We start from the raw sequence: 27,179 nt of genomic DNA, 5'->3' as shown, positions 1-27,179 counted from the left end.
AGTACTTTTTACTTCTTGGGAGATATTGTAATGAAGTATCTTTACTCTTAAGGTAATGGTATTTTCTTTGGAAATTTTAGGATTTTCACATTATAAGACTTTTACTCTCAAAGTTACTCAGTACTCAAGTAACTCAAAGTACTTTACATTTGATCATTTATGTGGGTCGTTACTTTTTACATGTGCTTGAGTAAAATGATTTCAAAGTGACGACAGTTGGTGAAATTAGATCAAATGAAGCTTTGTTTTGATGCATGTGTAACTGGGGGCCCCGACAGTGAAATGTATTTTTATCTAGGATCTAAACACAAAACGATCTGGTTGAATAAGAGGCTATTTGTTTATATTATTAATTACAAAATACATTAGGCTAAGACAATTTTATTCTTTTTGGGCAGTTCTTAAACATTAAGCTGAACCATGTGGAAAACCATTTAGATATTTAATAACTCTTGATAATCATTGTGATATTTTACTAAACCATATGATTTTGGTGACAAAAGTCTTCAGTATTGCATCATAACATAATGCAATGATAATTTGGCGATATGTGCTTGATATAATCTTGAGACCACCTATCCCAGGGGTAGGCAACGTCAGGCCCGGGGGCCAAATCCGGCCATCCAGCACAGAACCTCTGGCCCCCCAAGATGATTTTGAGAAATATTATTAAGCAAATAAGAGATAAAATACTTGAAAATGCTAGAAATAGTGTCAGTATTTTAAAAATGAGTCAGAACATCCTGATTGGTCGTCTATAATGTTAAACAGTGATTCTCTGCTGGTGGGTCGGGGCCCAAAAGTGGGTCACAGAACCATTTTCAGAGGGTCGCGAGTCTAAAGGGAACTTTTCTTCAATATTGTCCATCTGAGACTGCATGGAAACACTAAATGTGTGTTAAAATGAATGTAATTGGGTTGTTTTGATCATACTTTCAGTCTTAAAGGGAAATCTACTGCTTGTTCAACAAAAAGTTGTGTTAAAAATACGATATTTTATACAATATATGACAAATTACAGTTTTATTTGGGTCCTCGGCTCGTCATCCGAGGGTAATGGTGAGTCCCAAAGCCCTGCCACGTGGGAACCCCTGATGTAAAACATTGGCATTTGCAGAAAATAGTCCTTTACTTTAGGCTGCAATGTTGAGGTTCGGCCCTTGGATGTTTTGGGAGCGATACAAATGCCCCCCCCCCGATGCACACTTGCCTACCCCTGACCCGTCCCTTTGGAAAACTGATATGGAGCAAGTATCTCCTGTATTACTGATTCTCCACGAACGTGTACCTTCCAAGTTTCTGACAAATCTGAGTGATACTTGCAAGTAACCGAGCAGTGATACAAAAACTTTATTCTCACAATATCAAAATTGACAGACCTACAGAGACTTGTAGATTAAAAGGAATTAAGAGAAAAGAATGGTTAATACAGCGACTCTGTTTGGCCAGTTCATTATATACTTCAGGTAATCCTCTGTTGATGCCATGTTAAATAATCACACGGAACATTTGAGAGAGAAAAAAAAAAAAAAAAACATTGTAAGAAACTTCTCCTGACAATACAAAAATAAAAAAAGAAATGAAGATACTGTAAATGAGGCCTACAACTGCATATGCTGGAGGAAAACATACTTCTAAACTAAAAATGATAAAAGTCCATGAAAAATACTAGAAGAGCGGTGGAAGCCAGAAGACACAGGGGGGGGGGGGGGGGGAGAGACGAGTTCAGTGTCTCCCAGCGAGCGCTCTGTGGGGCCTGGGCTTCAGTTTGAGACTCCGGCAGGGCTGGTCTGTCCAAGTGCGGAGTGTCCTGCACCGACGCGAGTGTCCAGTGAAGCGGATGGAAGGGCCGGCGGCGTGAGGGGGGGGTTTCCGGACTGGAGGACAGTGTGGCGGGGGCTCAGAGGAAGTAGTCGGCCACGGGTTTCTTGGAGGGGATGCCTCTGGTCTCCTGCGGGGCCGCCTCGAATATGATGAACTCCCGCTGGAGGTGCTCGTCCAGCTCCAAGATGGCCGCCACGTTCCCGCACCTGTTTGACGGAGAGGGTTAAATGATGGAGTAGCAACGCTCGGCACACGCAAGTTACTAAAATTTGAGGATATTGTAGACTATAATATCCTCCAGGTTTTGTATAAAGCAAATAGAAAAATATTGCCAGGGAACATCCAAGAAATGTTTAAGAAAAGAGAAAGTCAGTATAATCTGAAAGGAATGCTACTTCCGAAACGGGCAGATTGCTAAGAGCTCTTACGCCAAACCGGATGTGCGTCGGCGTCCGCCATGGCAAGTTGCCTCCGAATTGGTTTGTCAGTTAGGAAGTAGTTAGGAAAAGGAGCCTTGATGCTAACTATCATAGCCACTTTAGCATAGGGACCTCTGATGCTAACTATCATAGCCACTTTAGCATAGGGACCTCTGATGCAAACTATCATAGCCACTTTAGCATAGGGACCTCTGATGCTAACTATCATAGCCACTTTAGCATAGGGACCTCTGATGCTAACTATCATAGCCACTTTAGCATAGAGACCTCTGATGCTAACTATCATAGCCACTTTAGCATAGGGACCTCTGATGCTAACTATCATAGCCACTTTAGCATAGGGACCTCTGATGCTAACTATCATAGCCACTTTAGCATAGGGACCTCTGATGCTAACTATCATAGCCACTTTAGCATAGGGACCTCTGATGCTAACTATCATAGCCACTTTAGCATAGGGACCTCTGATGCTAACTATCATAGCCACTTTAGCATAGGGACCTCTGATGCTAACTATCATAGCCACTTTAGCATAGGAACCTCTAATGCTAACTATCATAGCCACTTTAGCATAGGAACCTCTGATGCTAACTATCATAGCCACTTTAGCATAGGGACCTCTGATGCTAACTATCATAGCCACGTTAGCATAGGGACCTGTGATGCTAACTATCATAGCCACTTTAGCATAGGAACATCTGATGCTAACTATCATAGCCACTTTAGCATAGGAACATCTGATGCTAACTATCATGGCCACTTTAGCATAGGAACCTCTGATGCTAACTATCATAGCCACTTTAGCATAGGGACCTCTGATGCTAACTATCATAGCCACTTTAGCATAGGGACCTCTGATGCTAACTATCATAGCCACTTTAGCATAGGGACCTCTGATGCTAACTATCATAGCCACTTTAGCATAGGGACCTCTGATGCTAACTATCATAGCCACTTTAGCATAGGGACCTCTGATGCTAACTAACCGGTGATTAGGAGCTATGTGCCGTCCCACAAGCCACTGCGCCAAATCCCCCCACCCCCCTCGCCCCCGCCCTGGAGTGATTCATGCGCAACCACTGTTGATTTGGCAATAGAAAATAGAAAAAAATAGGTTCAAATGAGTGGTGATGTCATTGTCGTTAGAACCAGGTAAGGCTGGGATGATCCACTTTAGTCACGATCAGATAAGCATCACGATACTCAGGGGCTGATCCGACACATATTGCAATACAGGAAGTAATTATGGTAATACGTTTACCTTAAAAAGTGTAAAAAACAAAACAGTCATGTGTCCAGAGTTTAGAAACCAAATGCCACTCGACACTTACTGACGTGTTAAGATTGAAAAGTGCGTTAACACGAAACATGCAAGTGCTGCTGCTGGAAAACAAAGGAGTGCTCGATAAAAATGCATCCAAACACAAGTATCCATACTTGGTATTGCAGCCAAAAGTATTGTGATAAGATACGATATTTTGTCCCAGCCCGAGGACTAAGAATTCCCCTTTTTAATAAACTATTCTAGTGTTTGGCAAGAGACAAAACGAGCATCCACCCAAAGCTGGAACAACCACATCCGTTTTTTTCTTATAAGTCATAAGACGAAGTTGTATTATTTTGTTAAAGCAGTACTTAGTAACTCTTGCCCCTAGAGGCCATAAGCGCCACTGCAGGTGCCGTAGCATGTTACGTTTTTTACTCATTAATTGTCTGTGAGAGTAAATACTACACTGACAGAAAACACAAAGTGACAGACGGATATTGTACTTCACAATTACACAATGCAGATCTTTTTTTTCACTCAAACTTGGTTGTAAATACTGTTTAAGTGGCGCTAGCCCGCAGTTAGCTTTGCCCGTTAGAATCACCAAGAAGCCAACTGGCTATTAGTGTGTATTGGGGCCTCCGACACGTATGCAGCAAAGTTGCAATTGTGTTTTTCTGGCCAGAGACACCAGGGGGCGATGAAAGACCCTCCAATCATCCCATTAACATTTATATTACTCCCACAGGGACTGCAAAAAGGATTTATTATGGTTAACAAGTTACTTAGTGCTGCTTTAAAGCAGCACTAAGTAACGTGTTTACCTTAATAAATCCTCCCCGTAGTCCCTGTGGGGGTGATACAAGTGTTTATGGGATGATTGGAGGGTCTTTCATCGCCCCCTGGTGTCTCTGGCCAGAAAACCATGTTTGCAACTTGACTGCCACCGGTGCGGAGAAAGCAATACACACTAATGGAATCACGAAGAAGAAGCTAACATGCTAACGGGCAAAGCTAACTGCGGGCTAGCGTCACTTTAAACAGTATTTACAGCCAAGTTTGAGTGAAAAAAAATATTTCCGTTGTATAATTGGATGCACAGTAACCCTCTCTCCCTTCGCCTTTCCTGTCAGCGTAGTATTTACTCCGACAATTAATAAGTTTAAATTTTTTCACTTGCTACGACACCTGCAGTTGCGCTTATGGCCTCTAGGGGGAAGAGTTACTTAGTACTGCTTTAAGTGCAAAATGCTCTCCTTGACCCAAACCTTTCCATGTGTTCACACTAGGACTATCCAGCCACAGATTGTCATTACTCGGTCAGACCCATGTCACTTCTGTGGTGTAGTAGCTGCTCCTGTCCCGTACCTGTAGCAGTAGTTTGGAGCCGACCACACGGTGAGCACGGTCTCGTTGAAGTGCCATTTGTAGCCCTCCATGACCAGCTGGTGAGCTCGGCAGATCATGTGGATGTCGTTGGCGGCGTTGAACTGGGCCACCACATCGCTGCCAAACAGGTACCCAGCTCCTCTGGGACTGACCCCCCAGCCTGTGGTGTCTGACGGGGGCAAACACACCAGTCACTCTCTCTAGCTCCACAAGTCAACTCTGAGACTGAACATTTCACTTGTGGCACAGCGGCTCTACCTTCAGGATCCGACCAGAGCAGGTCGCACATGGGCCCGTCGTGAGGCACCTCCTGCTTCCTGTCGATGGTGCGGATCTGGTCCAGGGTCTGGATGGACGGGGACAGGCCGCCGTGCACACAGAAGATCTGAAACACAAACCCCGTCATGTCAGTCCGCCGTTTAAGATAGAACGATGTGTTTGAACGCAGGAGCGGGGCTTCACCTTTCCGTCGATGATGGCCGACAGAGACAGATAGTCGAAGATCTCGGTGCAGTACCTCCACACCGTCACGGAGCCGTACTTTCGCAGGCATTCGTCGTAGAAACCGTACACCTGCGTGATCTGCCGCGATTCGTGGTTTCCTCTGATCAGGGTTATCCTGTCTGGATACCGTACCTGCAGAGCAAAGGAACCACGTGCGTTACGTTTGATGTACAAGGTGGGAAAAAAGCTACATTCAGAACCCAAAGATCAGGTGAAAGTACATTGCTTACATTTCTCTTTATTCTTAACATGTATTTAATATTTTACTTTTTATCCTAAACATTTCAAGCACTGCTACATTTGATTGAAAACTGCTTTAAAAAAAGTTTTACCCATAAAAGGACAAAGATCGATATTTGCAGATAAGGTACTATATTCAAAGTCATGTAAAACACAGGTACAGAGCAATACTTCATTACTATATGAGAAAAACACCTGTCGACCATGTACAAAATGCTGAAGGGAAACCACGCGCTAAATTAAATGTCATTATTGAGAATAAGACATGGAAGCAGAGTGTGAAATGTGGGGGGTCTGGGGGTGTCCGACCCGCCTGATTAACCCATCAGACCCCTGGGCCCGATCTTGAGGGCAAAGGCAAACGTAGTAGACTAGTGCACTCTTGCCGGCGGTGTGTGAGCCGGGCCACTTGAAGGGCCCATGGCGGGCAGGGATTGGGCGCATTGTGCAGACCCAGTATGAAAATACCATCCACACAGATGGAAGGTAGGCCGACTACACTACCGCAATTTAAAGGAATAGGCCACCGTTTTTACATACTGAGATATGCTCTTACCTCACTTTAGTCGAGTTAATATATCCCCGTCTGGTCTTTGTCCGTGCGCTCACACATACGCAGCCTCTCCCACATGTCACATAGCTCCAAAAAAGCTCACGATAGAAGCTACCAAGCTCTTCCACGTGTTCCCTATTTAAATAAAGTTACGTGAAGTGTTTTCATGCTAAGTATATTTACACAGAAATGTAACGTGTCGATTTTATAAGCAGATAAAAAGGGGGACTATATTGTGAGGCGTAATGATACGAGGAGTAAAACGTCCGCGCAGTAACTCCTAAAGACTTCCCCCCGCTCACTTCCGTCAATAACCTTTAGGAGTTACTGCGCGGACGTTTTACTCCTCGTATCATTACGCCTCACAATATAGTCCCCCTTTTTATCTGCTTATAAAATCCACATGTTACATTTCTGTGTAAATATACTTCGCATGAAAACACTTCACGTAACTTTATTTAAATAGGGAACACGTGGAAGAGCTTGGTAGCTTCTATCGTGAGCTTTTTTGGAGCTATGTGACATGTGGGAGAGGCTGCGTATGTGTGAGCGCACGGACAAAGACCAGACGGGGATATATTAACTCGACTAAAGTGAGATAAGAGCATATCTCAGTATGTAAAAACGGTGGCCTATTCCTTTAAGTAGAGTAATTTGCTGACGGTCCCTAAATCTGACCGGCCAATAGTCCAGGAGTGTCGGACTCACAGCCGCTGCAGCTCCCGCTCTGAATATCTGCCAAATATCCAACTAACTTCCAGACCGGACACTATCATCCATCAGCTACTGCAGAGGTTTGTTTTCTTCGTGAAACCAGTGAACTTTTCCAGGATATCCTCGAGTTCTGGGCCGGGGAACTACCGTGTTTTGCCCCTCTTATCAGTCACTGTAGCCACGACATAGCGGTCATTTCAAAGCCTAAATTGACAAAGACCTAGGAGTGCCATGGGTCAGGAACGACTGAGTGGATTGGACCAACTCTACAGTGAAAATAATAAGGAACAATTCGGGGATGGGGACCCCCTCGAATATTGACGGGTATTTCGCACACCGCATGGAAGGATATGTGCGAGAACAGCCACAAGGGCATCGATGGAAAGAATTTGACTGGAGAATTAAAATGAGATACTTCAGAACCCCTATAATCAGTTCTACGTTTTGCAGTTGGAGAAACTGTGGTAAAGGAGCTGATCATTGACATATACTCTGGGACTGCCCAGTACTTGTCAAGTATTGGCAGGATATTCAACTGGAGATAGGAACTGTATTGACAGTCAAAACCCCAATGAACCCAATGGTTTTTCTTCTTTGGAATTCCCCCTGAAAATACTCACGATAAAGACCACCGCTACATACTGCGCATCCTTTTGTTGATCGCATGGAAAATGATTACTGTTAGATGGAGGAACGTTCCATTATACAAGTCTGTATAATGGAACAGCTGACCTCAAAACTTCAAATGAAAATGGACTTGTTTACACAAAGATGGACACCAGAGACTCATCTGAAAATATGAACATGAAGCCCTGTCAAAGCTGTATCCAAAACAACTTTCACACTTTCATGCCTCACCCGACAATAATGTGTGTAGATAATATCCATACTAGTGATGCACGATAATGCCAATTTGAACCGATAACCGATAATTCCGCATGTCCCGATACCGATACCAATAATTATGTATATATATATATTTGTACTTTATTTTGTGACAAGAACTCAATGTAACAGTTCACAGTTCTGCCCAAAATGTATTAACTCTACCAAGCAATATACAAGTGTATAAATATAAATCAAATAATGAGTTTTACTTTGGGTTTGAGTCTCCACCTTTTTCTAAAGCGCTGTTTTTTTACAGTTCCATCATCTGAGCAGGTCTGACTCTGCTCATCTGTGTCACAGCTTATTAAAAAAAAAAAGAACATTACATTACTACATGGCCTGACAAGAACCAGGAAATACGACCATATTAGTCCAGTGCTCCGGTCTCTGCACTGGCTTCCTGTCACTCAGAGAATAGACTTTAAAACAGCTCTGCTCGTTACAAGTCTTTTCATGGTTTAGCACCAAAGTCCATCTCTGACATGTTACAGCCGTATGAACCATCTCGGGCCCTGAGAACTTCAGGGAGGGGCCTCCTGGTGGTTCCCAGAGTCAGGACTAAACACGGTGAGGCTGCGTTTCAGTTTCATGCAGCTAAAATCTGGAACAGTCTTCATGAGGATGTGAGACAGGCCTGAACTCTGACAATGTTCAAATCCAGGCTGAAAACAGTTCTTTTTACCGATGCATATGACTGAAAGTATTTTATCTGCACTCTCGCCTTTTACTGTAATTGATTCATTTTATGTTGATGTTTTTATTGATTCTATTTGTTTTCTTGTATTTATGCAGCTGTGAAGCACTTTGAGTTGCCTTGTGTAGAATTGTGCTCTACAAATAAACTTGCCTTGCCTTACTACTGCTACTTCCTTCCTAGTATTTTTCTTTTTGTTGACATCATACTAATGAATTCTTATTTAAAATACCGGAATATAGACAGTATTATAGTATTTCACTGAGTCTAGAGGCGTCTCTGACATGAGAGAGAAGTGATGCCAAAAAACACGTGCAGCGCAGCTCATTTCATCAATGTAAAACTTCTCTCGTTCAAAGCGCTTTAATCGTGGGGCTATTGTGTTTATTTGATCAGAAATACGTAGATAATACATGGGTGTTTAGGCCCCGCTCTGTTCCAGTAACTTACGTGAGCGGATCCGCGGTTTGCATTTCCTCGTCTTTTTCTCATGTTGTTGCGGTGCTAATGTTGAAGTGACTTTGATGTAAAAAAGTCTAAAAACTCTTCCTAACTCTGCCCTTTGTAAACCGGTGACCAGGGCTATAAGCATCAATAAGCCCATCAGTACGAGGGAGGGGGAGTTTGGACATGGACCGAAGTTTGGTGAAGGCGTCTAGACTGAGTGTGGGCTGGCGCTGAATCATCTTTATTTCACCGGTCTTTAAAACGAGCACTCGGAAAGTTTACTGCCGTGTACCTTAAGAGCTAGCAGAAGTAGAAAGGTCTCCACGCTGTAAAAGCCTCTGTCCACAAAGTCGCCCATGAAGAGGTAGTTGGTCTCCGGCACGTCTCCTCCCACCTGTCGCAGACACACAGCAACGCTTTTTTTTATTTATGTGCGAAAAGGGAGAAAAACAAAAAAGGGAGCGCGATGTGGAGGCGGTCGCTCCGTCGCCATGGGAACCAAACAAGGGAGGCTCACACTCACTCTGAACAGCTCCTTCAGGTCGTAGAACTGCCCGTGGATATCGCCGCACACCTACGATGGAAGCGGACGGGGCTGGTTATACAACGCGTGTCCCACTTTTACCACGGTCAAAAAAAATATAGGATGGAGGAGTACTCACTGTGACGGGGGAGTCGACCCGCTGCACGTTGCTTTCTTCAACGAGAATCTCCCTGAAAACGACAAGAAAACAGGACTTTACGATCAGTGTGAGGGGAAACATGGAACAGGATTTGAATGAGCAAAGATCTGAGTGAAAGAGACATTTTACCTCGATAAAAATCACACTTCAGAGCTTGACATGATTTCAATCGGATAAAACCAATTCACAATTCTCACCTCTACTGTAAAAACAAATCCAAGGCCAAATAAACTGTCTGTAACTTAAGTCCCAGGACCAGCCCATGGAAGCTTTTTAAGTCACAAATCGAATGTGAGAAAAGGTGAACCAGAGAAGTCACGTGTTGTAGAGTTGTCAAAATATGGTGGGAATAGGAAAATCTCAACGTACAGGTTTTCTTGATGTATACACTACCAGCAAGTTTAAAGTCAATGTGTTTTAAGGGGGGACTCGTTTGAACAGGATTCCATCCATAATTATGTTCACAATTTTGCCCATTCCTACATAAAACGTGGATTATTATTTTAGATTTATGCCAGTAATTTACAGCAAAAGTAAAAAACAAACAAAAAAACCCTCCTTCGTAACATTCTTGGAGACGACTCAAATGTTCCGTTAACTCAACATTCAACAATCCATCGTTGTGTAGCTTAAAGTGCTAGTCTGTAAGTTTGCAAAGTGAGGCGAAGGATAAGTAAAATTCTAAAGTAGACATAGGGCTGTGCAATTAATCGGAATTCGATTACGATTTCGATTACAACAGTAAACGATTACAAAATTAGCATAATCGCAAGAAATCGATAATAATTTTTTTTCCCAATTTTTTTCAAATGTTTTATTTTATTTTTTTATTTTTTTTTAAATTTTGGATTTTTGTCACTTTTTTGCTGGATTTTTGTCACTTTTTTGCTGGATTTTTGTAATTTTTTTTGATGGATTTTCGTCTTTTTTCTGCTGGATTTTTGTCACTTTTTTGCTGGATTTTTGTCATTTTTTTGATGGATTTTTGTCATTTTTTTGCTGGATTTTTGTCACTTTTTTGATGGATTTTTGTCATTTTTTTGCTGGATTTTTGTCATTTTTTTGATGGATTTTTGTCATTTTTTTGCTGGATTTTTTTAAAGGCAACAAATAATCGTTTGAATAATCATGATTTCAATTATGACAAAAATAATCGTGATTATTATTTTTTCAATAATCGAGCAGCCCTAAGTAGACATTTCCTCCCCTCTTTAGCCAGAAAGCCCTTCTTAGTTTGCAAGATGAGGGCAGGAACAGACAGTAGGGCTGAAACAACTAATCGATTAATCGACAACTAATCGATTACTAAAATAGTTGTCAACTATTCCAGTAATCGATTAATCGTTTTCTAGTAAACACAGACTAAAATTGAGCAAAAAAAGACATGACAAAAAATGTATTTTGGATGAAAACCTACTTTGTTTTTTAAAGTTAGGGTCTGCAGTGTTTTGTACATCGTAAATTTCATAAATATCTGTCTTTGTCTCGTCCAATCAGAGGCAGAATTAGCACAAAGAGCCTCCGACAAACGTTTACTTTAAGTTTACTCCATCCACGTGTCCTCAAGCGGCGCCACTTTAGCTTTATGTGATAAAAAAATTGGGGGAAAAAATACAATTTCCATGCACCTTTCACAGCCAAGCGATTAATCGATTATCGTAAAAATAATCGGTCGATTAATCGATTACCAAAATAATCGTTAGTTGCAGCCCTAACAGACAGAATACAATTTGTAGAACATTTGCACTTCCAGACCCTTAGTTGAAATCGTGGGCTGGACTGGGTTTGGTCGAGTTGAGGATGTTTCGCTTCCATAAACAGAAGCTTCTTCTTAGCTCTCGTGATCAGAATGAGACACTGGAAAGAAACGTCCTCAACTCAACTAAACCCAGTCCAGTCGACAGCTTGACAACGATGAATACTTCCTGGACAAACCTCAACAAGTCTTATTCTAATTGTCTAAAAAAACCATCTTAGCCAGCAGTTAAGTGGTTGTTATGTTTGCAGTATGTGGCCAGGTTTACTGCCCTCTAAGTGGTGTCATTAAAAACGGTTTCCACTTGCAGTCACCTTAAGCTCCGTTTCTTCTTTGCTGTGAAGAACTTTCGCCCGCAGTCGGCAGAAGTAACAAACGACTCTGGCTCTAACTTTGTCAGACTTACGGCAGCAGAAACGAGCGGCGTTACCTGGCTTTAGCACAGAGAGCTTTGACTTCATTTTCCTTGATGAGCTCACAGCGTCGGAGTTGCTCTATCTGCCGATCCAGGTCACTGATGTCCCCCATTGTCACACACATATGGAGATCTGTGCACACGGCCCCCTCCGCACACACAGCAGCAGCAGCGGCGGTAGCGGTAGCAGCGGCGCGCACAAATAAATAAACAGGCTCTTTCTTGCACAGTCAGACGCGCAGCACTCCTTCTCTAGGAACTCGGCTCACGTCACAGTCCTCGGGCATGTACAAGGTGGAGGAGCTGTGGGGAGTGAGGGAAAACAGCATGAGATTAGTTATACAATAATTACTGCATGAGACCAGTCTGCGGTCCCAAGCCTTTCCCCTCAGTAGGTAAATCAGCCACCCCAATACCCTCACTAAAGTTTGATGATTAATAAACACGTCAAAGTAATAACAATAATCAATGTAACTCACATTAAAATGCCAGACCTGCATTACATTTGTACTGGTCTAATTATACAGTACTTCTCAACTAGAGTACCTTTGATATCAGCCCAACAAGCCGCACCCCAAACACAAATACTTACTTACTGTACTATTAAGACATTTTAAGCATAACTATGTCCTATTAAGTGATATGCAGTGTCAAAATACAGAGTTTGTTGTTGTGCTTATTCAAGCCACATATTAACCATGAAAGCTGCTTATATTGATCAATAATGACTTTGGGTCGAGGGGAAAACCATTTGGGAAAGGGATGTTAAGTTAACCTGAACAGTGATGACTGTTTAAGTTACTTTTCTGGTTCAAAAGTTAGTTATGTACCACAATGACATATGCTTGAATACATTTGACTGAGTGAAGCAGCCTATTCAAATTGGACGCGTTCTCAAGGCACATTGGTTGTAAAACAACTACCGTAGTCCATATAATATGTAAAAAACTGTTTTACATGTTAGCAAGAACCGAACTGTCCAACACAGTTATTGTAACGGGACATTTCAACTTTCTCTAAACACTTGATCAGTAGAACGACTAAAGTTACACTTTTTCAGAGCTATGTGATCAGCTGAAGTCATTTCAACCATACAAAGCTTACATTTATCATGAAGAATGCGAGGCCCATGGGCGTAGTTTAGCACAACAGTGCGCTAACCTTTAGCACGTACTAGCTTACATCACTGCTAGCGACGTCAGCGATCAACTGATTGTCTGATCATTTCGCCAACCATTTTGAAGCCGTTTGTGTCAAGTGGAATAACGGCAAAGGACCGTGTCAATGGAGGAAAACACCTCAATGTGTTAGTTTTTGAAAATAAGTACAACAAATAAAAAGGTATTTGTGTCACTGAACAATGATTGCTAGTCGGGCTAAGAGCAGTTGCAGAAAAGCCGGCTAGACATTAGTTAGCCTAAATGCAAGGCATTTCGCCCAGGTGGATGAACTCCAGTTTAGCAAGAAGTGGATCATAATGACTTTAGTTACGCGTTTTACTGGTTATAATGACAATAACTACGAGTTAATTACTGGCAAGGTTTCGGGTTTGAGATTTTAGGTTATGTTTTAGGTCAGTTTAGGTTTAGGAACTGACATTTGATTGAAGCCATTAAGCAGTTCTGTCCCCATGTTTGGGGGCTTGGCTACAACAGAACATTTTGGATCTGCTCCAAGAAATGTTTTTACTTTCTGAATAATGAATACAACAAAAGCGTAAACAAAGTTAAAAACACGTTTTGACCTAGTTAGTTTTGTACAGTTTGATTTAGCCCCGCCTCCGGCCGAAATGCCCAGATTTAGGGCGCCCCAGTTAGCTCTAAGCTAGTTTTACCACAGGCTAGCGTTAGCATGGTGAAACAAATGGAGCGCGAGGATAATGGAGGTAAACACGCGTTATTCCGGTACCTTCGGGTGTTCCGGAGCGGGACTCGGCAGAACTTCAGTCCACGTGTTTCATCAGTCGGGCCGAGGTCGCTGCGGCGCTGTGGTTCCTCCCGGTGTGAGAGCGCTGTGTGCCGGCTGAGTCCTGGCTGAGTCCCGGCTGAGTCCAGTGCCGCCTGCCTGCCCTGGGCCTCTGTGCACGCGCCTCATGAGCGTGCACTGCACTAAGACACTTCCGGTGTGTGGTGCGCTGCTGGTGAGCCCGGTGCCCACTATGGTGCCCACACACCGCGGCCCACGCGCGTTCTGCTGCAGCTACGGCTCTGCTTTTGCACAAGAAGTAAAGAGTCCTGGACAGTCGGTTATATGTAGCCAGCGCGTGCGGGGTTACTTTCATGACATCACAACATTCTGCAGAGTTATTATGACAACATTCCATTACCATTTTAAAGCTCATGAGTGGTAGAATGATACGGATGTAATATCATCCCATGTATTTATTAATTTGCATACCTTACACTGCAAGATTACAAATCTTAAATTAATAAAACTGTCCTGCTAAAGATAAACACACTTTCTGAGATATCTTTCCCTCAGTACTATGGGGCCTTGGTCGTTGAAGACCTCTAAGTAACTTCCAGCATTAGTGTTGTTATCTAATAATACAGAACTCATTTATTTGGTATTTATTCTCAGGCTATATGTAGCTACCAAAATGTTGACAAGATACCAGACAGTATCACAAGCCAGATCTTGTGCAGAACCATGGGAAATATTTGAAATAAAAGAAAAAGAAAATCATGATTTAAGTAGAATTTATTATAAAAACAAGGTTAAAGTAAAGTCAACTGTGAGTTGAACATATAGAATGTGAGAAGCAGCAGACATTAATAATACATTTAAATTTAAGGAGCAAATAAATAACACACAGTATGTTAGTCTTTCAACTCATTAATTTCAAATATGACTTGAAACTCTTGAGTGTCACTACAGTGTGCGTGAATAAACCTGGTCAACATCAGAAAACCTCAAGTGCTTATGATGAGACGTAAAAAACATCATCAAATGGAAATGGCTTTCATTGGAGTTTTGATTAGAGTTTGATTATCATTAGCCTCTTTGGATGTAGTTTATCTACAATAATTATAAAAGCTTAAAAATACAAACCATGTTTAATGATAATCTGATATGAAACTCATTGACATAGTACAGCAATAATACAGATTTTTATGTATTAACTTACATAAGAAATGAAAATATTGTGTCAACATGACCCTGTTGATTAAATGGAAAAGAATGTTGGATTTTATAATCTCATTTGTTTGTATTTGTTGTAAAAACTCATTGTTTTAACTGGGTTTTGATGAAAATTGACATAACATTTTCAATGACGTCCAACATTACCCTGGGGGGCAATTTGCCAAAAAATTATTTCACAATTTTCTAAGAGCGTAATAATGCTAATAGTTCTTATTAAAAGAAACACAACTCTGTTAACTCATAATATCTCAGACCTAAATCACTAAAAGGCAGACTTTTCATTTAAATTGCCACAGCTTAAGGGCGAGTTTTACAAACAAATACCAAGGCTCTTGTCAAGAAAGACTGAATAATATCATCACATCATTAACAACCATTGGGATCCCAACTCAATGAAACACGAAACAAAAAGGATTTTATGTGTACAAGTCCGTTTGTACAACATAATCCAATTTGACAGGAATAATGTGCAGCAAAACAATAATAAAAAATAATGTTAAAATGTGGTAAAAAGTCAAAGTCAGTAAAATCATGAGTGTTCATTGGAACAACAACTCTGTTGTACTATGTTCTACTCTACAGTCAGTTGCGTTTTCTTCAAGGCACTCTTCACTTTATATTGTGTCCAGTCGATCTCCTTGGCTGAGTGCCCAGGTCATAGTGAGCAGAAGTACTTGTGCACTGGGAAGGACAGAGCAGTGGACAGACAGATGCCTATGGTGTCTCCTACAGAGGCCAGTGCCATGGCGAACTCCCGGTGCCGCTCCTCAGTCTACATCACAACAGAGGAGAGAGAACCACTTCTGTTAGACGAACACTTTAAATACATTAGGTCTCCGTCCAGATGCTCCATTTTGGTGACCAATGGAGGAAAAAAAAGATTCTTCAGAGTCTCTTGCTTTGTCTTGTTATGTCTTACAGATCGGCTATCTATCTATTCCATCCTTGTGAGTCATGCTTTTATTCTGTTTCCCTCCCTTTTGTAACCTTCACACTGCAACTACAAAGGGCTGTGTGTCTTGCCCAGGGACAAAATCACTGCATTTACATGTGAAGTCTAATCCGACAAGGCTAAAGATTTGACTATCCGGTTTTCCCAAAAACCTGTCAAACCAGCCTTGTCCCAGTCACATGACAGCCACCGATCCGAATGTCCTTTGGCGGCAGCAGGGGGAAGGGAGTTGATGCCCTATGTGCACTGTTTCCGGTTCACCTTTGGCTGCTATGTTGTTTTTAGCAAAGAGCTAGCCCAGTTAGCCCCGTTTAGCCAAAGGTGCTTTCAGACCCACATTGTTTGTTTGCTGCTTTATTTGTTATTAAACGTGAACTGTACAATGAAATTTGTCCTCTGCATTTAACCCATCCCTCGACGCCACTGGATGACCCGTAGGGAGCAGTGGGCATTGGCATGGCTGCGCCCGGGGGCCCATCTCCATGATGTGGAGCCAGGCTGGTGGTAAGAAACAACTGGCTGGAGGATTCACCTATTACACATGTTTTTAGTGGTAGGGGAAACCGGAGCACCTGGAGAAAACCTATGCAGACATGGGGAGAACATGCAAACTCCACACAGAAAGGCCCCGTCCAGGTGGGAATCAAACCTGGGATCTCCTGTGAAGCACGAGCGCTAACCGCTGTACTACCATGTCGCCGTGCTTTTTTTTTTGTTGCAGCACGTTTTTAGAAAAGTTTAGCTGAGAGAACCGTGTCATGATGTGGATCTAGACTTTCCCTGCAGCTCAGGAGGCAATGTCCTTTTTTTCTTTTTATCGTTGGGGAGTGGAAATTGTGCTCAATTGTGCGGCCAGCTTTCTGTTACGCTGTTTTCGTTTATCCTGAACAATACTTTTGTATACCCAGGTTATTTTAATTAGCTTAGAATTGCAGGTATCGTTAAAGTAGTGGTATCAGAGGTATCTTGCCCCTGAGGGGCAATGTGTCAGGGTTACAAGGGTTTGAGCGATCCTGTTCTGGTCTGAATAGGTGAAAGGTTCGACTTTCCCTTCGCCATGAAGCCGCAGTGACGGATGTGCTCACCTCTTTGCTGATGAAGAAGAAGGTGTTGACGTAAGCGAATCCTCCCAGCAGACCTTCATACAGGATAATGACAAAGACCATCCAAGCAGAGGGCAGGAACTGGTACCACATCGCAAACATCAGGAAGACAGCGTTGAGTATCTGCCGAGAGCCATTAGAGAACACACAGACTTACAAAGTCGTATTTCATTCTATTTGATTGTTTGTTTGTTTTTTATTTTATTTTCACAAAATGTATTAACTGTGATTTTTTTTGTGTTGAACATGTCCTACATTCAATTCAATTCAAAAGTTTTTTCGTATGGTGTAAGAATAGTTGATTAAAGAAGTACTAAGTAACTCTTCCCCCTAGAGGCCATAAGCGCAACTGCAGGTGTCGTAGCAAGTTACGATTTTTTAACTTATTAATTGTCTTGGAGAGTAAATACTCCGCTGACAGGAAAGGTGAAGGGAGAGAGGGTTACTGTGCATCCAATTATACAATTTCACTCAAACTTTGCTGTAAATACTGTTTAAAGTGACGCTAGCCCGCAGTTAGCATTGCCCGTTAGCATGTTAGCTTCTTCATCGTGATTACATTAGTGTGTATTGCTTTCTCCGCACCGGTGGCAGCCAAGTTGCAAACATGGTTTTCTGTCCAGAGACACCAGAGGGAGATGAAAGACCCTCCAACCATCCCATAAACACTTGTATCACCCCCACAGGGACTACGGAAAGGGTTTATTAAGGTAAACGCGTTACGTACGGCTTTAAAGGGGCTAGATGCAAGTTGGCCATTTTATACTCACTACTGCAGCTTCTATATTTAAGCTTGTGCATGACAGCAATTCAGACCCGAAGTAACACTTTTTTGAGTGGATTGAGTGGAGATAGCAGATGTGACGAACAGGTCTGAGCTTATTCTACACATTGCTGGGCATGGCTGAAACACGTAGGGGGAGGAAAATACTTCATTTTAACAATTTTAAAGTCCGCATAGTCCCTTTAAGGGCAATTTTGGATTCTACTGTTGTCGATACAATTTTTTGTAAGTGTGCTGAGAGCAAACATGTTTATTGGGTGACATGTGACATAGTGCCCCTTGAATGCCGCACGGAAACCCTGTAAAAAGAACAGGGCTGCTAGATGACACAAAGGGGCAGATTCTTCACAGTGAGGGCAGTTTGAGTGTTGAAATGTCAGAAAGTGTTGGAAGTGTTTGAAGCTGGAGCAAATGAAAGTACAGTATATGCTTCTACGGGTAGGTTTCTGAATATACTACACCGCCAAAAAAAGTGTTCATTTCGAAATAGTCAATCTATATAAATTTGGACAGACATGTTCTTTATGTGCTCACCTGCAGCAGAGCCAACACCCAAAGCTTCCTGATTTTGAAGCAGCAGAGAGAGGAGCGAGAGGCGAACACTCCCACCTGGTACAGGGTCTGGTACCTGCACACACACCCATCATCAGACACTCTGATATCACTTTTATATTCAACCGTCGGCATTTGTGGATACTGACCAGCGATATTGTTCAGCGTGAGAGAGGGACGAGTTTGGGAAATACAGGAGCTCCATCTGAGAAGTCAGACAATGTTATTTGTAGAAGGTTAATTGTGCATTTGTATGTTTGGTTTCAACATATTTTTTGACTTTAAATATTAACACTTTTTTAGCACGCAGTGTTGGGTAACATTACTTTTAAAGGAACCCGTTAAGTTAGCTCGTTTATCGTCTGGAAAGTAGCTTGTTACGTTACTGTGCTACCTTATTATGAAAGTAAAGCGTTAGAGACTCATGCCTTACCAATAATAAACATTTATACAGTGCCTCTCGAAAGTACTCGTACACCTTGAACTTTTGCACATTTTGTCATGTTTACAACCATAAACAAAGATTTGATTTTTCACTGAAAGTTCTCACACACACACAGTGGCGCGGCGGCTAGTGCTCGTGCCTCACAGCTTGAAGGTGCTGTAATTATACTGAGAGTAGATTAGGACAAGATGTGAACATTCTGCAGATGAGTGTCATAAGTAAGGATTAAACAACGAGGAGCCGTGCATTAGACGGTTATAATGCACGACGCGGAGTCAAGAACACCACGACGCGCAGTGGAGTGGAGTTACTCCGCGAAGTGCATTATAACCGTCTAATGCACGGCTCCGAGTTGTTTAATCCACTTATACCAGGGTCCCACAAACGTAACATTTATAATAAATATGTGTTTCATTGACTAAAGTCACTAAATCTGCCAGACTACGGGACTATTTTGTGTGGGTTATTAGCCGGTCACTGAAGGCTGGTCTCAGAGCGAGTCATTCTCCGCAGCTATTACGAGGATCTCAGTCAGGCTCAACGACACAACATCAGCACAGAATCACAACACAACAGGACTAACCCGGAAACACTTTTCCCTGGAAGTAAACACCGATGTGCGGCACTCGTGGGCAGTGAGTTATTTCACTTTTACGCTGTTTAACCTGAAGCTAAAGCTAGCTAGCTCAACCAGCTCAACTGTTTATGGAAACAGCTGCGGTGGAGTCGCTCACACCTGGGCCCCCCCAACTGAAACTTTTATGATTGACTTTACTAATCCAGACAAATATGTTTAAATGCAGGATCATTTTATGTACGCCTGAAAATGATGAATAGCCTTAACCGTTTCCAATAGAAATGTAAAGCTCATATGTTATTAACAGTAGCTAACCTAGCTGCTCACTCTCCTCTACTTCCCATTTATCAAACATTTTGTTTTGGCCAAAAACGTTGAAATTAAACAAAATCCATCTCATACGTTCCTGTCAGTCACTAATTACGTGTTTATCTGATTCAGCTGTGTCATGCGTTGCTATGGCGATGCCCACAGCGGAGCGATATCCCAGTGATTTAACTACCGGACTACGTGTGCGGTTATACCAAAATAATGCACGCTTGTTAGCGCCCACCAGCCAATCAGAATCGAGTATTCACCTAGACCATGGTATAAAGGCAATTTAATGCATTCAGAAAAATGCTGTATGAATGCTTATGCCCCACTTATGTATCATTTTACTTTCACTTCCTCCTTTCTGAGCTTTATTACCCCCCAACACCAGTAGCGAGCTCACCAATCCCTGGTTGATGAAGTACTCGGCGAAGTACACCAGCCCCAGAGGAAGAACGAACTTCCAGAGGCCCTGTTCGTGGGCACAAAGTCGGGCTGAGGTCAGACTCCACAAACAGATATGAGACTCTCATGCAGACCGACGGTGCTTACCTTCATCACATGGAGCTTCTCAGTGAAACTCAGGGGTCCGGTCACTCTGCGGCCTGTTACAATTACAAACATACGATAAGAAGAGACCAGAACAAACTCTCTCCCTGTGTGCGGACAAAACATAGCAATATGATGCTAACTTCCTAGCGTGACAACTACTTCCTGTCCAATTCATATGGGGAGTTAGCAGTCTCGCTGAAATGAATAAATAAATATCTAAAGTGAACATGCAGCTGTTGGATAATTATGAATGTTCAAACTTTACGCAGGATGTAAATACTTCAGTGGAGGAGTCTTCTGTATTCATAAATGTAGGTGTTTTAGTCATGAAGCTAAAGGCTAACGCTAATTTGATGCTACTGAATGTTAAAATAATGCCCCCCACTAGGGCTGCAACTAATGATTATTTTGTAATCGATTAATCCATCGACTATTTTTATGATTAATCGATTAGTCGCTTGGCTATGAATGGAGTAGGAACATTTTATTTTTTCCATTTTTTTATCACATAAAGCTAAAGTGGATCCGCTTGAGGATGTGTTGATGGAGTAAACATAAAGTGAATGTTTGTTGGAGGCTCTTGGTGCTAATTCTGCTTCTGATTGGATTAGACACAGATATTCATGAAATTTACAATGTACAAAGTGTACTACATACACTTGCTATAAAAACAAAGTAGGTTTTCATCAAAAATACTACATTTTCATGTAATTTTTGCTCTATTTGAGTCTGTGTGAACCAGAAAACGATTAATCGATTACTAAAATAGTTGTCGACTATTTCAATAATCGATTAGTCGTCGATTAATCGATTAGTTGTTTTAGCCCTACCCCCCACATTTTTAACACTTGATGTTTTGTTTGTTTGTTTATTTTATTTTTCAACCTTATTTTATTTCTCTTTTGCGTGAATAAATGTGGACAGGAAGTAGTTGTGGCCCTACACTGGCTAACAGGAAGTTAGCCAAAAACGTTCCTTGCAAAGAGCCTACAGGTTGATAAGTCGAGCAGCATCAGTATTTCCAAAGAAATGTATATTTATTTAATGCCTCTGGGAGTCAAACTCTTTCTTTAATGACATTTATGTTTTGGACGTATTTAAGTGCCTTCAGTGTCTGTGAGTTGAGGACATACTCAGTGTTGATTCGTCCCGGTCGTCGTCCTCTGCAGAGTCTATGAGGCTCTCGGTCTCCTCCGGGCACAGCCCTGTGGACTGGGGGACTGCAGTCGTCCACTGGGGCAGAGAGGAGGGGGCCACCAGCAGAAAGAAGTAACTACACCAAACATGGAACAAAACAAAAAAAAATGGTTGGATGTCTTTGTGATTAATACTACGATCCGAAATGAAAACCAGTCTACAGTATGTGCAGCAGGTATTACAGAAGACAAATTTAGCAAACGATGAAACGTGTTGCCATATTTCACTGATGTGTCCAGAGTAATGAAGGATAGAACTGGGACTTCAGGGCCCATATGTACAGTATGGCAGTTATGGATTTAGGAAAAATGGGTACATTAAAACAAAAACAACAACAAAAAACAAAATCATCGTGCTATTTATGTTTTTACATTTTTTATCCCAATATCTATCAATCAATCAATCAATCAACCTTTATTTGTATAGCGCTTTACAACAGCACCCGCTGAACCAAAGTGCTTTCCATAAGTGCAATATAATAAAAACAATTATTATATGCAGAATATCTGACTGAGATTTGGGGATGCAAAAGACCAGGCATACATTTCAGTTTAATTTAACAGAATATACGGAATTAATCGGAATTATCAGGGAATTAACACAAGGCTGTTTCTTACAAGAGCTCTCTTAGTAAGTTAATACGTTTGAAAGTTAGTGAGTTATCTTTATTAGACAGAGCATTGAAGATCCAACAAGACTCCGCACTAACTTGTGAGATCTCAACTATATAGGTTTGAAGTCGAGATTATGCTTTATGCTATGCTATGCTATGCTATGCTATCTATATCGGGCTTTGGATTTGTTAATTGTCAAATAGTAGCTTACGTGGGTATCTATTTTCCAAGATAAAGTTCAGAAAAATTGGCAAAGGTTTAGTTTTAGTCCTGATGAACCTAATTGTTTAAGTCTTATTTAGATACAATGTGATAAAAAAAAGCTTATGATTTCTGTTTAAATTGTCCCGTGTTAAAATGATTGTTACTGCAGTTTTTATGTGGTTTACCTGAGTATCATGGCGCAGGGCACGGTGAGCATGACGAGCAGCGTGGTCCGAGGCGTCAGGCCCAGCTGAGTGAGGCCCGAGTACAGCAGGGCCCCCGACACTCCGGCCCCCCCGGTGCCCGAGCCCCAGCCGCCCACCACATCCCTGCGCACACCACACAACCACACGAGGGAGGCCAATAAGCGCTTCTGAATGACACGCTGTAATCATGGTTAAGGGCATGGACCACAAAATAGTCAGTGTTAATCTCGTCCACTAAAACATTTAGTCTTAATTTTAGTCAAAGTGATATTTTTGACGACTAAAATTGGACTAAAACTAAATTAAAAGTTTTTCATGAGACTAAAACTGTGACTAAAATGTCCAGATATTTGAGTCGACTAAAATAAGACTAAATAAAAATGAAAGGAGAGACTAAAATCTTCCAAACTTCTATTGAGCGTCTGAAAGAGCCTCAGATCATGTAAATTCTCTGCCAAAGGATCAGCTCTGAGCTTTGTTCATGTGGAGCAGCTCCATGAAGCAGAGGAACAACATTAAATATGATTATAATGAAGATTATCAATGCAAAGTTGACTATGTTCGTCTTAAATTTAGTCGACTAAATTTACTTGCAATTTTAGTCGACTAAAACTAGACTAAAAGTGAATTACATTTTCGTCAAAAGACTAAAACTAAATTTAAATATGTTGTCAAAGTTAACACTGGTATGAGGTGCATAAGGTTAAGGTTTAGGACCTGTTGTAGTAGACGGTCAGGGCGAGGAAGGACAGCTCTCCCAGACCTGCACTGACACTGGCCAGTATCACCCCTGCAACACAAGCACAACCGTACAAATGTCAGAACAACAGTCTGAACATTATTCATTTCTCACCATGGATTCATATTACATCTTAAAGGTGCACTATGGAACTTTTTATGTGAAAAAAAAAAGTTGGTATTTGTGTGTATTTGATTTTGTAGTGACCCAGTGGCTCTATGAGTGGTCAGCATGGCGTACGTTTTCTGGTGAGGTTCCGTCAGCAGTGAAAACCACCCAAACAATTGATCCTGGAGTGTCCAAGAGACCACTGTGATATAAAGTAAGGGCGCCATTCTGACCACTCATACAGCCACTGGGTCATTACAAAGTCAAATACACACAAATATCAACTTTTTTCCCCTATAAAAAGTTGCATAATGCACCTTTAAACCGTTTTTATAATTACTACAAAGTACATTTATTTACCCAGGATGCTCATCCACAGAGTAAAGGAGAAGGACACCACCAGGAAACTGGCCGCCGCTGTCAGAGCACAGAGGAGCACTCGGAATCTGCGACAACACACAGGATTAACTTTATTCAGCTCACAAACTCAAAACAAACACTTTTTCAAGCTTTACATCATGTTATTATGTCATTCCCTCATTAAAAACATGCTGAAGTGTTGCCTTGGCACATTCACGTATTTCTGAGTAATCTGTAAAAACTCTGATGGCGGCCATTTTAGGGATAGGTTTGCCTGAGTCCTCCTAGGAACGCCCCCACCTCCTGGAGACGCCTCCGAGCTTTCGTCACCAGCCGAGTAACCAACCACTGCTCCTCAGCAGAACCCCCTCCCCACTGATGCCACAGACAGCGTGTGGAGGGGGCGTGTCTAAAGGCTCAGAGGTTCTTAAAGAGACAGAGGCCTATTTCAAAACATTCAACTCTTTTTTTTTCAGCTCACTGTCTTATTTTTTTAATCTTTTTTTTGTCACATTTTGTCATTTTTTAGTCACTTTTTTTTGTATTTTTTGTCAATTTTTTGGTCTTTTTTTGTAATTTTGTTTGTCTTTTTTTGTCATTTTTTTTGTCATTTTTTGTCACATTTTTGTAATTTTTTTGTCATTTTTTTGTCATTTTTTTCTTTTTTTTGTACATTTTTTGTCATTTTTTGTCGTGTGGAGGGGGCGTGTCAGAAAGGCTCAGAGGTTCTTAAAGAGACAGAGGCCTATTTCAAGACATTCACTACAGCCATTTTGAGAGAGACATTTCATACAAGGCAGTTATTCTAATTTACTGCATTTACAGACCAACAGAAGGTTTGTCATCATTGTAGTGCGATATAGACTGGTGCTATGTGATTGAAAAAAGCATTATACCCCCTCTTTAAATTATACTCATTCTGCTCAAACTCATAATAACCTTAGTCTTACCCGTAGGGGACTTTGTGGACGACAAAAGGAGCAGACATCTTGATGAGTAGCGTGGGCAGGATGTCGGCCAACAGCACAGCCTGCAGAGAGCACACTGCAGCGATTATCTCAAACATCACTTCACAAACATGGAGGACAACAGCACAGTGGTTACTGCTCACACTCGGCCTGTCGTGATTACAACATTTGAAGTTCGACATGTCGAGGCAGGAAAATATTGCGACAATTTATTAACAATATCATTGAGGACCACTCGATGGCGCTGAAACTAACTAAAAAAAGGAAAATCTCAGTATTCTCTTGTTTTAAAAGTCCGTATTAACAGATGTTGAATAACACACGAGTTGCAATAAACATGAAACTCAATGAAACACAATGTACTTGTTCAAATGAAAAATAAGGGACCCTGCCCAGGAACAGGGCCTTAAACTGTCCTTTCACAGTAAATGTGAGTTGGTGATTAAGACAAATCACAGTTCAATCCTAATTGCAATTTTTATAGTTGCAGTTAGCAAGTTGCAATGACTGCACCACTTATTGTTAATGAAACCTGCAAGCCTTGTACTTTAAACCTACACAAGCAGAAAATGTGAGTGTTTTTTTTTCCTTTCATATAGTACCTCCTGAATATCTGAAATGACTATGATTTAACTACGGTTAAGTTATACTTCATAGTTCCTGTGAGGAAATGTGTCCTCTACATTTGACACATTCTTCATGCAGCAGGGACTGTTTATCCTGCCTAAAAGAGTCAGTCTGTCTCCTACTTCAAACAAACGACTGGAGCTCAAGTAATCCTCTCCAGCATTACGTTAAAGTGATAGTCTTTAAGTGAGAGAGTGAAATTTGAAAGGAAACAATCAAATTCCTCCCCCTTTAACCAAAAAGCTCTTCTTAGTTTGCAAAATGAGGAGAGGAAGAACAAGCTCCTCCCCCCCCCTCCTGATTGGACCTGATTGGACCTGATTGGACCTGATTGGACCTGATTGGACCTGATTGGACCTGACAGGCCGGTTCACAGGAAACACTCGTCTCATTGGTTGACGTGGGAGGATACTGGACTCTGATGAGTTGCTGCGATCCGGGGAAGGAGAGACTCAACAAATATATAGATATTATTACTAACTTTATATAAAAATGCAAGACCAGGTGGTCGATTTTGCCCATTTGATCAAATTTGTAAAATGCTTAGACTTCCAGACTATCACTTTAAAGTCAGCATGTGTAAATGTGGTGTCTTCTGTACCGCGGTGGACGTGGGGTTGCAGTCATAACGGCTGGTGTTACTGCTGTTCCCCGCCTGTAGGCCGTTGTCTAAAGTCACAGATGCCTGCAAAGACAAAGTAGTTGTTTTTGTATTGTTTATCACATACGAGTATAGCGCGTTATGACTGGATGCTTCCTACTTGTGCCGTGGAGTTCTGCGTCTCCTGCTTCTTGAGGATGTCGTGTGCGGCGCTGAGCATGACCACGTACGCAAAGTTGTTGCACATTCCCAGCAACCTGAAAAAGAGAGACCGCAATTTTAAACTTTATTCTTTTCAAGCAGAACTTAGCTTAAAGGGGGGGTATTATGCAAAATAGACTTTTTCAAGCTTTACATCATGTTATTATGTCATTCCCTCATTAAAAACATGCCTGAAGTGTTGCCTTGGCACATTCGCGTATTTGTGAGTAATCTGTAAAAACTCTGATGGCGGCCATTTTAGGGGTAGGTTTGCCTGAGTCCTCCTAGGAACGCCCCCACCTCCTGGAGACGCCTCCGAGCTTTCGTCACCAGCCGAGTAACCGACCACTGCTCCTCAGCAGAACCCCCTCCCCACTGATGCCACAGACAGCGTGTGGAGGGGGCGTGTCTAAAGGCTCAGAGGTTCTTAAAGAGACAGAGGCCTGTTTCAAGACATTCACTACAGCCATTTTGAGAGAGACATTTTATACAAGGCAGTTATTCTAATTTACTGCATTTACAGACCAACAGAAGGTTTTGTCATCATTGAAAAAAGCATAATACCCCCTCTTTAACTATTTAGCAGCAATAACATCAAAACAAGCTGCGCTAATTTACATGTTTAATCAACATGTTTAATTTACATGTTCAAACAGCAGCAAAACAAAAGTAAACAGGAGTGTCTTGTAATGAGGTGTGGTTAGACAAACATTTGCTTTAACAGCTGACACTTACCAAAATCCTCCCCAGTTCCTCCATTTTGTGCAGGACGCTAAGAAAAGAGGTTTGCAAAATGGAAATGAATAACACATTCAGACATTTCATACTTTCAGACATCTGATTTGCACAGGCTAAGTTGTAATAACGGTGTCATGTAAACCTGATAAATGATGTTCTTAAAAGTAGCTGTTCATATTTCCTCTGAATCGCACTGTGGACAGAATCTATCACAATAAAAAAAAAACAGAAAACTAGTCCTGTGACTTTGATTAAATTGAATTAAAGGCACACATCTTCAACATGAATGGCAAACTGCAGCGGAAATAAACACATGTAGATGAAAACACGCTTGATGAGCCTTGTTTTATAGATATAGATATAGATATAGATATAGATATA

At 41.6% G+C, this 27,179-nt stretch overlaps 2 protein-coding genes across 2 annotated transcripts; both read right to left on the bottom strand.

The window, feature by feature from the left end:
• Window positions 1-1,331: 1,331 nt before the first annotated feature.
• LOC306969274 (serine/threonine-protein phosphatase 4 catalytic subunit B) lies at window positions 1,332-13,920 on the bottom strand. The gene is made up of 9 exons (XM_079564883.1): window positions 13,723-13,920; window positions 11,830-12,117; window positions 9,623-9,674; window positions 9,484-9,534; window positions 9,253-9,354; window positions 5,383-5,556; window positions 5,179-5,305; window positions 4,900-5,089; window positions 1,332-2,030 (listed from the first exon to the last, which is right to left on the bottom strand). The coding sequence occupies exons 2-9, from the start codon at window positions 11,937-11,939 to the stop codon at window positions 1,901-1,903; spliced, it is 936 nt and encodes a 311-aa protein (XP_079421009.1). The 5' UTR covers window positions 11,940-12,117; window positions 13,723-13,920; the 3' UTR covers window positions 1,332-1,900.
• Window positions 13,921-15,489: 1,569 nt separating this feature from the next.
• On the bottom strand, window positions 15,490-26,885 carry cln3 (CLN3 lysosomal/endosomal transmembrane protein, battenin). The gene is made up of 14 exons (XM_079565059.1): window positions 26,796-26,885; window positions 26,020-26,116; window positions 25,860-25,943; window positions 24,614-24,693; window positions 23,664-23,749; window positions 23,174-23,246; window positions 22,436-22,579; window positions 21,369-21,508; window positions 20,236-20,288; window positions 20,087-20,155; window positions 18,499-18,554; window positions 18,332-18,425; window positions 16,996-17,136; window positions 15,490-15,730 (listed from the first exon to the last, which is right to left on the bottom strand). Exons 1-14 carry the CDS (start codon window positions 26,870-26,872, stop codon window positions 15,614-15,616), a joined length of 1,311 nt encoding a protein of 436 aa, XP_079421185.1. The 5' UTR covers window positions 26,873-26,885; the 3' UTR covers window positions 15,490-15,613.
• Between the last annotated feature and the right edge of the window lie 294 nt (window positions 26,886-27,179).

Source organism: Gobius niger (assembly GCF_951799975.1).
Source record: "Gobius niger genome assembly, chromosome: 10".
In the NCBI taxonomy this organism is placed as follows: Eukaryota; Metazoa; Chordata; class Actinopteri; order Gobiiformes; family Gobiidae; genus Gobius; species Gobius niger.
This window is presented reverse-complemented; position numbering and strand designations above follow the sequence as displayed.

What these genes read in the sequence shown, in the direction of transcription:
- LOC306969274 (XM_079564883.1), bottom strand. Translation starts at nt 11,939, where the DNA reads ATGTGTGTGACAATGGGGGACATCAGTGACCTGGATCGGCAGATAGAG. An exon ending in GGGTCGACTCCCCCGTCACA is followed by an intron (nt 9,535 to 9,622) that starts GTGAGTACTCCT and finishes CTTCCATCGTAG; the next exon opens with GTGTGCGGCGATATCCACGG. An exon ending in ACCTGAAGGAGCTGTTCAGA is followed by an intron (nt 9,355 to 9,483) that starts GTGAGTGTGAGC and finishes TGTCTGCGACAG; the next exon opens with GTGGGAGGAGACGTGCCGGA.
- cln3 (XM_079565059.1), bottom strand. Translation starts at nt 26,872, where the DNA reads ATGTGTTATTCATTTCCATTTTGCAAACCTCTTTTCTTAGCGTCCTGC. An exon ending in CTGACCGTCTACTACAACAG is followed by an intron (nt 22,580 to 23,173) that starts GTCCTAAACCTT and finishes TGGTGTGCGCAG; the next exon opens with GGATGTGGTGGGCGGCTGGG. An exon ending in CACGCTGAACAATATCGCTG is followed by an intron (nt 18,426 to 18,498) that starts GTCAGTATCCAC and finishes GTGTGTGTGCAG; the next exon opens with GTACCAGACCCTGTACCAGG.